Source organism: Bufo gargarizans, chromosome 4, assembly GCF_014858855.1.
Source record: "Bufo gargarizans isolate SCDJY-AF-19 chromosome 4, ASM1485885v1, whole genome shotgun sequence".
Taxonomy (NCBI): Eukaryota; Metazoa; Chordata; class Amphibia; order Anura; family Bufonidae; genus Bufo; species Bufo gargarizans.
The window spans coordinates 142,234,517-142,249,124 of NC_058083.1; the positions used below are offsets into that span (position 1 = coordinate 142,234,517).

General features: G+C 44.4%; 1 protein-coding gene across 3 annotated transcripts in view; it reads left to right on the forward strand.

Annotated features, from left to right (window-relative positions):
- Positions 1-12,157, forward strand: part of RHBDD1 (rhomboid domain containing 1) — a 93,600-nt gene extending 81,443 nt beyond the window's left edge. For all 3 annotated transcript variants that reach the window (XM_044289436.1, XM_044289437.1, XM_044289438.1), the window contains exon 7: positions 11,914-12,157. In XM_044289436.1, coding sequence (XP_044145371.1) covers positions 11,914-11,978 — 65 coding nt within the window. In that variant the 3' untranslated portion in view covers positions 11,979-12,157. The remainder of the gene's footprint in view (positions 1-11,913) is intronic.
- Positions 12,158-14,608: the final 2,451 nt, after the last annotated feature.

Below are 14,608 nucleotides of genomic sequence, written 5' to 3' on the forward strand. Positions count from 1 at the left end.
AGGCACTTGAGTGCCGAACTTACCCATACCGGACCGGACAACACGCGCCGAAGGACCGGTGAAGAAACCCTGCCGGCCGTCCGATGGAGCGCTGAGGACGCTGACCCTGCTCGTGACCCGGAAGTTGAAGCCGCGCCTGCGCACACCGCCACTGCACGCCGCGCTGTGCCGGGAATCGAAAGGGAGCTGACAGGGGGAAGGCGTAGTGGTGCTTTAAGTAGCATGTGCGGGAGCCTCCCCTCCCACAAATAAGGCAACTACGTTGCCTACACTAATAAAAGTTATGTATTATTTTATCTCACAAGGTACACTCAGTTCACGACATAACATTTATTGAGACTACTATGCTAACAGATAGGCTGTCAAGAAAGACAGCCTATCTTACATTGGGTTATTTATATTTCCCTCTTTACCTATATATCACCTGAGGAGTCCCATTCAGGGATGAAACATGGCATGTCGGGACATAAGTGAGGGACATATTTAGGGTTTAGGCCCCATTTAGGGACAGGTTCCTGATGGGGTAGCCCCCATCGGGGAGGGTGCTCTGTATACTGCTAGGCAGGGACTACTAGCCCCCCACCTATTGCTAGGTAGGGTTAACATCTAGGGTCCCGTAGTTCCAGTCCCCGAGCAAGCCACGCTGATATAAGCATCCGCCTCTTCATCATTACCCAAGTACGGCACTGCAATAGACTAAAAGCTACAGTCTGCGTTCCTGGATTTGGTAAGATCATTCCATTGTGTCTCCGGGAACTATTGTGTAAAGGTGCATACGGTACAGTTATATTTTCAAATGTTTTTATTTCAGGTTGACACAATAAAGGAGTACATACAGTGTGATATGGTAAATAGTACTTTACAGCATCAAATCTTCGGTAAACGTCCCAACATAGACAATCAGGGTAGTATATAGGAGCTATTACGTCAACCTTCCGACACCAGTCTGTTTTTAGAAGGGGGTGAGGGGGAAAGGAGAGGGGATGGGGAAAGGATGAGTTATAGGGAATTAGTAGTACAAAAACCATAACTTGACTCCTTGCAAACCGCAAGATGAATAGAACATAACAGTAGCCCAACATGTTCACCTCTCCTCCACAGTTAATGGAATTAGAATCCAAGCAAGCACGTGGCGCGCAGGAACCCCCGCTGAGCCCTCAAGTAGGATCATATCCCTGAGATTGGCGGATTGTTTAGTAAGACACGCATCTGAGACCAGGAAGTGAGTTGAAAACATTCCTGGATGCATCTTCTAACCTGGAGGGGCAGTATATCTATGAAGCTCTCCCAGCATGCAAATAATTGCTTCACATGGATCTCCTTCCTGGAAGACGCCTCTACCCAGTCCATCTTCATTAAGAAGGAGACTTTCTCAAGAAATAGCTTAAACTGTGGGGGTGTGGATCCACGTGTGGATAATAGTCTTGATTCCTGCTGCTGCTATCAGACATAACAATTTCCTACTACCAGGGGTGTACGGTATAGTTATACCATTTTACTGAATGTATTTCACCGCACTTATTTTGTATATTTATTTATTTATTTTAATCATCATAAGTAAAAGTTACATTTGAATAATCTTCCAGGTCTTGTTGAGGGTTTTTGACAGAATTAAATGTGCCAGGAAAATAAATGTCTTTTAATGCACAGTGGTGTATTGTCTGCACATGGATGTAGTGGGGGATGAGCAGTCCTCTGTATATTTATTTGTTTTTTCAATGTGGGTGATATACGAGTTTAAATTGAAACCACACAGGGTTGATTGGAAAATAAAACGAGAGTGTGGGTATCCCGAGAGCTTTCACTCACTGTTTGAACCCTGATGTGGCACAGAAACTGCTCGATGCTGCAGCGTAATCCCTGATTTTGAAACCAGCCAGACAATAAACAACTCCATAACATTCAGTACAGCGGCTTCTGTAGAGCCCATCTGTTTCAAAATAAGCCTAATTCTGCTTACTATGTGAAAAGCTTTGCTGACTGGCATTTGTCCTAGTTCTAGTGCCAGTGTTAACTACAAACAACTGTGCTGCCACCTGCTGGACCCTGGGCTGTAATACAAGCTAATTACAGTTTACTTAAAGCTGTTATGCTACTTTAGTCTAAGTGGCTCATTAATAAAGTGCTTCCTCTGGCTGACCTGCATTAAGCCAAATCCAAGTACTTAACAGGAGTTTCTAGATAAACGGCCTGAAAACTGCTGACTGAGTGGCATTAGCCTGCAGATGGCTGTCCACCCGTTTGTCATTTATGCAATAGTAGACCTAGTGTAGAGAGTATGAGAGATCTGTCATATCTGTATCAAACAGATGGGCCAAGCAGCACAAGGGCAGTGGTTGACAATTTATGACCTAGCCGCGGCTAAACACTGGCCTTAAGATGGAAGATATTTTTATGCTAGGGTCACGCAGGGCAGTTTTTATAGGTTTTTTGCTTTCAAAACTGAGATAGGATGCAAAAACAGGAACATATGGTGTTCCTTTATATTGTCCTTTAGGTTAGGATCTACTACCTGAGCCATACCCTTAGGGTATGCTGGCTGGGCCCGTGCTGCGGTCCGCAATGCAAGGGCACCAATTGTGGGGCATCCGCATGCGGATCGTGGATCAATTTATTTGAATGGGGTCCGTGATCCGCATCCAACGGTCCGCAGTACAAAGGCATACAGAACAGGAAAACCCATGAAAGCACTCCGTAGTGCTTCCGTGGGCCTCTGATCCGTGTCTCTGTTACGCACCACATCTCCCAGATTGCGGACCCATTTGTGGTGTGGGGTGCACATGACCGGTGCCCGTGTATTGCGAACCCGCTGTATGCGGGCTGCAATACGGCTATGTGCATGAGGGAAAATTAAGCTCCCTTATAGAGGTTATCTGGTTTAGAAGAAGGGAGCATTCAAGTTAAAGTGGTTATCTAATTTCTCAAACCCCCCACATGTGCTGAGCCCCTCACCGGTAATATACTTACCCTTCTCCCGGCGCCACTCTAGCAGCGGTGGTACGGGGACCAGGATCGGTGCCAGGAGTGGGGTAAGTATATTACCGGTGAGGGGCACATGTAGGGGGGTTTTGAGAAATTGCATCTTTCTCTCAAAGGAACAAATGTACTTAGTGAACAACTCCAAGAAAGAGTATTTAAACTAGGAAGGGGGGGGGGGCAAAAGAGTGAAAATAAAAGAGTCCAATTGCCCCCCGAAACAATGCCAGAACAGGTCAGAAGCACAGAGGTTAAGAAATGATAAGCTCAGAGTCCTGTCTACAAATGCTCGCAGTTTAGGTAAAAAAATCAATGAACTTGGGTCAATAATGGCATCTGAGAATGTAGATTTAGTGGCTGTTACGGAGACATGGTTTAATGAAAGAAATGACTGGGACATAACCATACCAGGGTACTCTTTATACAGAAGAGACAGAGAAGGCAAGAAAGGAGGAGGAGTGGCCCTGTATGTGAAAGATAGCATTAAATCTAACCTAATACAAGTTGGTGAGGCCAACATAGAGTCAGTTTGGGTTACGTTGCAGTTTGCTAATCATGCAGTAACTCGTGTAGGTGTGATATATAGACCACCTGGTCAAGTTAAAGAACTAGATGATCTACTAGTTGAAGAAATAGCTAAAATGACAATGAAAGGAGAAGTTATCATCATGGGAGATTTCAATCTTCCAGATATAAACTGGAAAACCAAAATAGCAAGTTCTACCAGGAGTACAGATATTCTAAATTCCCTACAACAAATGGTTGAGGAGCCAACCCGGAGGGAGGCCATTTTGGATTTGGTATTCACAAATGGGGATTCGGTATATGATGTCATTGTAGGGAAACCTTGGGATCTAGTGATCACCAGTCAGTGTGGTTTAATATAAGAACTGTGAAAGAGTCCCACCACACAAAAACAAAAGTTTTAGATTTTAGAAAAACAGACTTTTCAAAAATGAAATTAGTCATAAATGAGTCCTTATCAGACTGGAACGGATTACATGGAGTCCAGGAGAAATGGGACTACTTAAAAGGTGCATTATTGAAGGCAACAGAAAATTGCATTAGACTTGTCAAAAAAGCAAAAAAAGGAAGAGACCACTGTGGTACTCAGCAGAAGTGGCCCAAATCATTCAAAATAAAAAGCTAGCATTTTGTAATTATAAAAAAAAACAGAGCAATGAAGATAAGGAAATCTACAAGATTAGGCAGAAAGAGGCCAAGCAAGTTATAAGAACTTCTAAAGTGCAGGCAGAAGAAAAACTAGCTCAGTCTATGAAAAAAGGGGATAAGACATTCTTCAGATATATAAATGAAAAAAGGAAATTAAAACAAGGAATAACTAAATGAAAAACAAAGGACGGGAGGTATGTAGAAGAGAATAAAGGGCTAGCCGACTGCCTTAATGAATACTTCTGTTCAGTTTTTACAAAAGAAAAAGAAGGAGAAGGACCTCCACTAGAAAGGATGACTAATAAATTGTTTGATGCATGTGTCTTTACAGAGGAAGATGTTCTAAGTTTGCTGTCTAAAGTGAAGACAAATAAGTCACAGGGGCCTGATGAGATACACCCAAAATTATTAAAAGAGCTTCGTGGTGAGCTGGCAAAACCGTTAACAGATTTATTTAACCAATCATTAGTAACAGGAGTCGTCCCGGAAGATTGGAAATTGGCAAATGTCGTGCCCATTCACAAGAAAGGTAGTAGGGAGGAATCGGGCAACTATAGACCAGTGAGTCTGACATCAATAGTAGGCAAATTAATGGAAACCCTATTAAAGGATAGGATTGTGGAACATCTAAAATCCCATGGATTGCAAGATGAAAAACAATATGGGTTTACTTCAGGGAGATCATGTCAAACAAATCTTATAGATTTTTTTGACTGGGTGACTAAAATAATAGACGGTGGAGGTGCAGTAGACATCGCATATCTAGATTTTAGTAAGGCTTTTGACACTGTCCCACACAGAAGACTTATCAATAAACTGCAGTCATTGAGCATGGACTCCCATATTGTTGAGTGGATTAGGCAGTGGCTGAGTGACAGACAACAGAGGGTTGTAGTCAATGGAGAACATTCAAAACAAGGTCATGTTACCAGTGGGGTTCCACAGGGATCTGTACTGGGACCAATTTTGTTTAATATCTTCATAAGTGATATTGCAAAAGGCCTCGATGGTAAGGTTTGTCTTTTTGCTGATGACACAAAGATATGTAACAGGGTTGATGTTCCTGGAGGGAAACGCCAAATGGAAAAGGATCTAGGAAAACTAGAAGAATGGTCAGAACTCTGGCAACTGAAATTTAATGTGGATAAGTGCAAGATAATGCACCTGGGGCGTAAAAACCCAAGGGCAGAATATAGAATATTTGACACAGTCCTGACCTCAGTATCTGAGGAAAGGGATTTAGGAGTAATTATTTCAGAAGACTTAAAGGTGGGAAGACAATGTAATAGAGCAGCACGAAATGCCAGCAGAATGCTTGGATGTATAGGGAGAGGTATAAGCAGTAGAAAGAGTGAAGTGCTTATGCCGCTGTACAGAACACTGGTGAGACCTCACTTGGAGTATTGTGCGCAGTACTGGAGGCCATATCTCCAGAAGGATATTGATACTTTGGAGAGAGTTCAGAGAAGAGCTACTAAACTGGTACATGGATTGCAGAATAAAACTTACCAGGAAAGGTTAAAGGACCTTAACATGTATAGCTTGGAAGAAAGAAGAGACAGAGGGGATATGATAGAAACTTTTAAATACATAAAGGGAATCAACTCGGTAAAGGAGGAGAGAATATTTAAAAGAAGAAAAACTACCACAAGAGGACACAGTTTTAAATTAGAGGGACAAAGGTTTAAAAGTAATATAAGAAAGTATTACTTTACTGAGAGAGTAGTGGATGCATGGAATAGCCTTCCGGCAGAAGTGGTAGCTGCAAATACAGTGAAGGAGTTTAAACATGCATGGGATAGGCATAAGGCTATCCTTCATATAAGATAGGGCCAGGGACTATTCATAGGATTCAGATATATTGGGCAGACTAGATGGGCCAAATGGTTCTTATCTGCCGACACATTCTATGTTTCTATGTTTCTTTCACAGAGGGAAGAGTAGAGAGTGGCTAGGGGTGTCTGTTGCTCAGAAGGACCAGGCAAATTTATGATAATTCGATTAATCATATTCATTACCATGTGATGCATCGGTGTACACTTGCTGTGAGGTGCCCTTGCAGATGTGTAATTATCTACGTAAGTATGCTCTTACCAGGACTCCCTGAAGCAGAAATCTCTGGAAATAGCTGTTTTTTGTGGAAACCATTCTAGTAAAAAGGGAATAACCAAAGGGGTTAGGCTAAGAAGAGCTTCTGTGGGATTTCAGTCCGTGTCTCCACAACGCCAAAAAATAGAACACGTCCTATTGTTTTAGAGGTGCAGACCGTCTCTTGCGGATCGTGGACCCATTCAAGTTAATGGGTCCGCATCCGTCAACAGTGTGCACACGGACAGTGCCCGTGCATTGTGGAGCCCTAAGAGCTCAGTTTCCCTACAGTGCTACCACAGGGAAAATAAGGCATTACACTGGGCTCATTCAAATTAATGGGTTATGCCTCATTCACACATCAGTGTTCGGTCAGTGATTTCCATAAGTGATTTTCATCCAAAACCAGGTGCAGCTCTAAACACAGAACAGGTGCAGATCTTTACCTTATGTCTGTGAAGGCTTCCATCCAAGTTGTGGCTCCCAATCACTGATGGAAATCACTGATCAAATCACTGATCACTGATCAGGCATTACTGTGTAATGTAGGACAGGACAGATCATCCAGGCTCTTTGCAACCAATGTCCACTCTGGCCAAGAAATGCTAAACAGAGGATCCCTCCTTTAGAAACTAAAATTCCCTATTAGAGTATATGAAAATGGGTTTTGTAAACCAGACAAGCCCTCTAACATAACTGACCATTATTAAAATACGGAGTTAAATGAGGACATGGACTATGGATACATTGTCTGTATTTATCTCTCTATACTGGACATGCTCATATTGTGGAGCACATTTACTATTATGAATTAATTCTGTTGTATTTTGCACCCAGTTCATGAGCATTGATGTCATACAATGTCAATGTCAGTTTTAGACTATTTTCTTAATTGACTTCATCTAAAAGAATCATCCACTAGCTTCGCCTAGCTCGCCTGTTTTGGCTTTCCAGCTTAAAGGGGACATAGCTTAAAGGGGTTGTCCCACAAAAAATATTCTACAGTTTTCAAACCAGGACCTGAATACTTTTGTAATTGCATGTAATTAAAAATTTTGCATAGCAACCGAGTTATTCAATAAAATATAATGTATAGCGCCACCTGCTGTTTGTTCATTTTCCTTATTTCTTTGTTCTGCTCATTGAGATCTCCGCACATGCTCAGTTTCATCCCTTAACTGCCCCCTGAGCTGTGATAGGGAGAGATGAGAAACGCCCCTTTAGCTGCAGCAGAATAGACACTCCCTTTGTGTCACGCCCTGCCCTGTGAGAGGCCTGAGAAGATCTGACAGACTTGCTGCACGTGAGTCTATCTGACAGATTGTCTGTTTCTCTATGTTGTGGTTTTGGGCAGGATCCCACCTCCCCAGAGGTTCTGCTTATTAGCTATTTAGTGGTGCTATTTATACCCGCCTCTCACTATAGCCCTTGCATTTTATATTTGCTCATGGAGTTCTCAGCTAGTGTTTGGTGGATTTCCTGCTCCCCGTCCGTCTAAAGCCAAGTCCTCCTTCCTTCCCTTTTGTTGTGTGTTCTGGCTAGGCCTCAGTGAGACGCTGGTTCCTTCGCAAGAGCAAGGAACCGGTTGTCTTATCTCCAGCTCCCTAGCTGAGGGTTTGTTTCAGTGTCAGCAGGGCTTAGGTTCCAGCGCATGAGCATTTCCACCTTTAGGATTTGCTCATGCTGTCACCAGTCAGGGAAAGGCGCAGGGATTGGGGCCTAGCCTGGTGTTTTTGTTACTGTTGTATTTGTTCTCTTCTCTTTCCTCACCTACCGTGACACTTTGAGTTGCCAGCTTAATATAAATCTAGCAGAACAATGAATGGGGAGATCTCTGGATCCATGTGAGGTTCAGGGCTGGTTCTAGCTTTTGTTAGAAAGAGGTTGCCATGTCCTATATGATGTCTGATTTTCATTTTTTACATAAGTCAAGGGATAACCTCTTTAAGTAGGTTACCCAGTACTTATATGTGGATGATGTATCCTCAGTGTAACGGATCACCTGGCACCCCGACTGAGTACCTCCGTTTACGGATGCGCCTAGCGTTTTCCTGAGGCTTCCAAGCACTCTGGCAGACACCACAATCACCGAACCAGCATATAAATCCTCTCCCAGCAATGAATGCTGTAGGCAGTTGAATAGGAACCATACAAATAGGTTTTCACTCCTAGCAGTCAAACTGGGACAGCATGCAATAAATCCTCCCCCAAGGATGAGACGACACTTCACCTTGAGGTTTAAAACAGGAACTCTCTTTATTTTAACACAAGCATTGATTTATACACATCTTCCAGCAAGGTACCACCCACAGCCAATCATATGTATCTACAGTATTTAAACCTTCCCAGCAATTGTACACAAAATCCCCTTCCCTCTGTCTGTAACGCAATAAACAAAACACAATGAGCATTGTCTGAGACGTAATTACCAACACAATAGCATTGTCTCAGACGCAATCCACAAAATACAATTATCAAACGTAATGGACTAACTTGAACCCTGGAATACACATATACAATTCAACTGAACACATAATAACATGCATAGTATTTAAGACAGCCTGAATGCAATCTGCTACACAGTCTTAAAGGGGCATTGCTCCTAAAAGTCAGACATGTCCACGGATGGCCATTAAAGGGCCAGTAGCAGCAATATAAAATAGCACATGCCCAAATATTGCATTCAAACGTACCAAATCACCAGGGGCCATAGTCAGCAGGTAGGAGGCGGGCAGCCAGTCCTCTCCAATGCCCAGTGGCGAGGCGGGTTCCGCCACATTTCTCCCCTTTCCCATTGAGACTATCCAGACTCCAGACCTCCAGGCGGTCTGGGGCTCTGATAGTCAGCCGGCCTTTCTCCAAGGGTGTAGTTGTCCCTATGGCCCCCTGCCACTTGTGCCCAGTTGTAGATCCATGACTTGGGGGGAAGGTAACCAGGGTGCCCTCTCCCCTGGTTGAACAAAGCTGTTGCTGGGGGGAAGGGGTAACAGGCTCCTCTCTCTGCGACACCCTCCCTTGTTGTAGGGGAAAACAGACTGCCTCTCCTTCCAATACATTGTCCTGTTGTTGTGGACCAGGACAGACTGTCCATATCTCCAGTGGTGCAGGTACAGAGACTACGGTCCCATCTGCACTGTTGTGGGGCTTGCTGTCTCCCCTTGGTGTGCTAGGCAAACCGCTGAGGCTACTTGGGGAACAGCGGCCAGCGGTGTTCTGCACTGATGCCAGCAATTCTGCTGGGGCGAGGGGGGTACAAGCCAGCCCTGTAACAAGGGGGTCGGTGGAGCAGAGGCTAGCGGCTCTCTGCCCTGATGCCAGCTCTTCTGCTGGAGGGACTGGAGTACAGTCCTGCTGGGTAGTAAGGGGACAAGTAGGGCAGAGGCCAGCGGCGCTCTGCCCAGATGCCAGCTCTTCTGCTGGGAGGGGGCCAGAGGGGGCTAACGACTCCTCTACTGACCCCAGTACCTGGTTTGGAGTTGGCTGTGGAGGGGAGGGGTTGCTTACCTCCTCCTCCTGGTACTGCTGCTGGAGTTGGAGATCTGGGCCGGCTGCCCAGTATCCCTGTAGGGCCGGTAGAGAGATCTCGGTCCCATCTCCACCTGCCATCTGTGGGTCTTCCCAGGACCAGTCTGTGAGGTCCCTCAACATTTGCGAGTAAGGACCACCTGCGTCTACACCTGGCAACTCCGGCTGCTGCTGAGGGTCTGGGCCAGCTGCCCAGCATCCCGGTGGAGAGACCTCGGTCCCGTCTCCACCTGCCTGTTGTGGTTCCTCACAGGACCAGTCTATGAGGACCCCTACTTCGGGTTCCTCTGGCCACCTCAAGGGGAAACGGCTTACCTCCTCGGATGCAGCCTCTGCTCGGCTGCTGTAACACTCCTTCTGCTGGGCAATTTCTCTCTCTTTCGCCAGTCGGAATTCTCGTTCCATCCTTGCGTGTCGCTTGGCTGTGACCTGGTTCCAGATGGCCTGGCATATATCCATGGACACATTATCTCCATACTGGTCCACTCGCTGCCTCACCTCGGCCAGCCAGTCATCTTCAGAGCCTTCCATACTTGTCTGCTCCAAGTCGCTGGATACCTCTGCTCCCAGGGGCGCTGCACGAGTGCTAGCGTTTGCCCTCAATTTGTAACTCCACACGTTACCGGTGTCTCTGAGCTGCTTCTCCTCGCACTAGGACGCCATCCCACTGCTTGCCACCAATGTAACGGATCACCTGGCACCCCGACTGAGTACCTCCGTTTACGGATGCGCCTAGCGTTTTCCTGAGGCTTCCAAGCACTCTGGCAGACACCACAATCACCGAACCAGCATATAAATCCTCTCCCAGCAATGAATGCTGTAGGCAGTTGAATAGGAACCATACAAATAGGTTTTCACTCCTAGCAGTCAAACTGGGACAGCATGCAATAAATCCTCCCCCAAGGATGAGACGACACTTCACCTTGAGGTTTAAAACAGGAACTCTCTTTATTTTAACACAAGCATTGATTTATACACATCTTCCAGCAAGGTACCACCCACAGCCAATCATATGTATCTACAGTATTTAAACCTTCCCAGCAATTGTACACAAAATCCCCTTCCCTCTGTCTGTAACGCAATAAACAAAACACAATGAGCATTGTCTGAGACGTAATTACCAACACAATAGCATTGTCTCAGACGCAATCCACAAAATACAATTATCAAACGTAATGGACTAACTTGAACCCTGGAATACACATATACAATTCAACTGAACACATAATAACATGCATAGTATTTAAGACAGCCTGAATGCAATCTGCTACACAGTCTTAAAGGGGCATTGCTCCTAAAAGTCAGACATGTCCACGGATGGCCATTAAAGGGCCAGTAGCAGCAATATAAAATAGCACATGCCCAAATATTGCATTCAAACGTACCAAATCACCAGGGGCCATAGTCAGCAGGTAGGAGGCGGGCAGCCAGTCCTCTCCAATGCCCAGTGGCGAGGCGGGTTCCGCCACACTCAGGATAGGCCATCAATATCTGATCAGTAGGGGTCCAACATCCTGCAAACTCCTGGCCAGTTCCAGGGCTGGAACTACATAGCCTCATCCATGTAGTGAACTGAGCTGGTTACTGCAGCACTGCTACCTTTGAAGAAAATTAAAGCAGTGCTTCTGGCCACAGCTACCGTAGAAAAGCTGGTCAATGGGGTTTTAGACCTTCAACAATCAGATGTTTATGACCTATCCTGAGGGTAGGCCATTAATATAAAAGTGCAGGACAATCCCTTTTAGATGCAAAAGTTCTAACTATACACCAGATATAACATACCGAGTAAGCCACAGTGATACATTTGGTGCACCTTTAGACTGCCTAAGTTTATGCTGTCTAGATTCTAGACAGGATTTGTAAATCAGCGTCTATATTTTTTCCATGTAGAATTTTTTTTGTGTCCATGTATTTCAGGCTGCACTTTCCCTGTGTAAACCCCACCCTTTGAAGATAAAAGCCTATTTCTAGTAACGTTCAACAACCTTTTAATACCTAGTCCTCTGGAAGCTTTGTAGTCCACATTCTGTGGTACCGTTACCGTAGTATGGAAGCATCTCTGTGACAAATCAATATGCCATATAAATTGGGAACATTATGTATATTTTTGTTTTTATTAACAGTAAAAATGTGTTTTCCTATCTTTTTTAGGTCATGGGGCGCCACGGGAGCCATCCTTGGAGGAAATCAGAAGACGAAGATTGAACAGATTTTAAAACTGATTTCTAAAGATCTGGTAAATGTAAAATGTAAACTATCCTCAGTGAGATGTGTACATTTATCACACATCATTAGCCACAGATGAATAAATCCTGCACATTGTGGGATTTATGCTCAATGATCCTATTTCAAGCATTTTCTACCTAGTAAAATAAAACGAAATGTGTTTGCTTTCTTTATGGACATTGTTTTTGCTTTTTTATGCAGACTTTTTATATGGGTGAAAAAGGAACCTAGTGAGCATCTTGCCAAGACTTATGGTGTAAAGGTGTCTCTTAGTAGTGATCCAACGGAATTTGTGTTAAAATGGTATTCCCATCTGGGACATTGATGGCATATCGCTAGGATATACCATCAATGTCAGATAGGTGCAGGTTCCACATCTAGGACCTGCCCCTATCTCCAGAACGGGACCCCTGAAGTGAATAGAGAACAGCTGCGCAAGCACAGCCACTTTCCATTCACCGCTTTGAAAGTTATGAAATGACAGTACCATAGCAGTGAACGGAGAGGTGGTTGTACTTGCGCGGTGCGCTTTCCATTCACCACTATGGGACTTCTGAAAATAGCCGAGCGCACTCGCTCAGCTATTGTGGGAACTCCCAAAACCATGAATGGAGAGCACACTGCGTATGTGCTGTGTGTTCTTTTTCACTTTGGGGGCCACATTCCCTAGATTGAAGTGGATCCCAGAGGTGGGACCTGCCCCTTTCTGACACTGATAGGTTATCGTAGTGTACCAGGTGGGCCAGCCCCTTTAAGTTATAGTAACGTTTGTCAGATTTGTTGATTGTGGATAACTAGAGAGCAGAGCTCAAAGGCTGTGGACATCTTTGTGGTGATTTTTTTATTGAATTTGCTGTATTATTAGAAAAAAACATATTTTCTATTATTTTTTATTAAAAATGTTGCTCTATTTGTCCTTTGAAGCCTACAGTACATGAATTCTCATACATTACAGGCAGCTCAGTCCTGTTCAGTGTCCCTGCTCAGTCCCTTCATGCTACATTCACACAACTGTGAAAAACAGCTCTGTGATGGCCGTCACACGGCCTTTTTTCCGAACCATTGCAGTGTTTGCAGTCTATTTACATGGCCATTTACATGGCTGTCAAAAAATAGGTCGTCCTGGTGGCATCATCAGAGGAGCTATGCAGCTGCGCATGCAAGTGGATAAGGTGAGTAATTTTTTGGGGCTCAAAAAGAAACATTACAGCTGAGGACCACTATAGGGGACCATGGGGGCCACTAATGGATGACAATATGGGCCTCTATGGGAGACATATTACTGCTGGGGGTCACTATGGGGGACATTATTACCACTGGGGGTCACTATGGGGGTATTTATAACCACTAAGAGGACATTATGTATACTGCAGGGATTGGAATTTTATTTTTATAAAAAGCCAATGAAATTCATAAATGTTTTACAGACATGAAAAAAAGAATGCAAAAGGGGTTGTCAGAGTTATGAATAAAAATATATAGCACTGTAAATCTGATGAGCAGCAATATATAACTGAGCTACGCAAGTTTTATGCAAAAAAACATATATATATTTCCCTGGTTCTCTTCTGACCCTTTGTGTACCTGCAATAACAATCTCTGCCCCTCCCCCTGCTCTGCAAAGGAAGTGAACACAAGTCCTGCCCTGAGTGACATGTCTGCCTGCTGGGATACTCAGCAGCATGTTGTATTTGTAGGACTACAAGTCCCAGCTGTACAATGACACTGCTGATACACACAGGATCTTCCCCCTACCTATTCTTCTGCAATGCTCTGCAGAACTCCTCTCTCAGCTCTTGTGCCCAGCATTTGTCTGTTTACTGCCTGCAGCTACTCAGTAAAGCCTTCAGCCCTGATTCTGTGCAGCTGAAGGGGTAATGTTTTTCCTCAAGAATCCAGGGAGAGAGCAATAAGTAGCAGTGCAGGGGGCTGTGGCCAGCACAGTCATCTCTCGTGTACAGGCACATATCTGCTCTCTCAGGCTTGTGCACGAAACATCACAGGTCATGTGACCCTCAGTCAAATCTGAGAAAGCAGCAACTGGAGATGCAGTAAGTGCTTGGTAAAGTCCTTACATTTGCCTAGTTAGATACATACAAAGAACAAAAAAATAACTTTAAAGGGGTTGTCCAAGTTATTTTTATTGATGACCTATCTTTAGAAATCCCGCCGATAAGCTGGTTGAAAAGAAGGTGCACGCCGTGCCAGCGCTGCCTTCTCAAGTGTGTAGGAATGAGCCATCCCATTGAAGTGAATGGTACTACTTTTTGTAGTTACAGTATACCTGCTCACCGCTGCTATTGCAGCAGGTAAATAATGAAGAGAAGGCAGCGCTGGCACGGCACACGCCTTCTCTTGAACCAGCTCATCAGCAGGATAGGTCATCAATAAAAATAACTTGGACAACCTCTTTAAAATCAGACAGACAGACAGAAAATGGATGCACGAATGGATGAAAAATGGCCATGAAAAACTGATAGTTTCAGCCTTTAACAGCCATGTCATGTGAATATTCCCTTAGTTTGTCTTACGGCGCAGTATGTAGCTCTCTCCTTACTGTCTTGAGCATAAATCTAAGCTGACATCTTTGCAACCAAATAACGTAAATTTGAATCAAAAG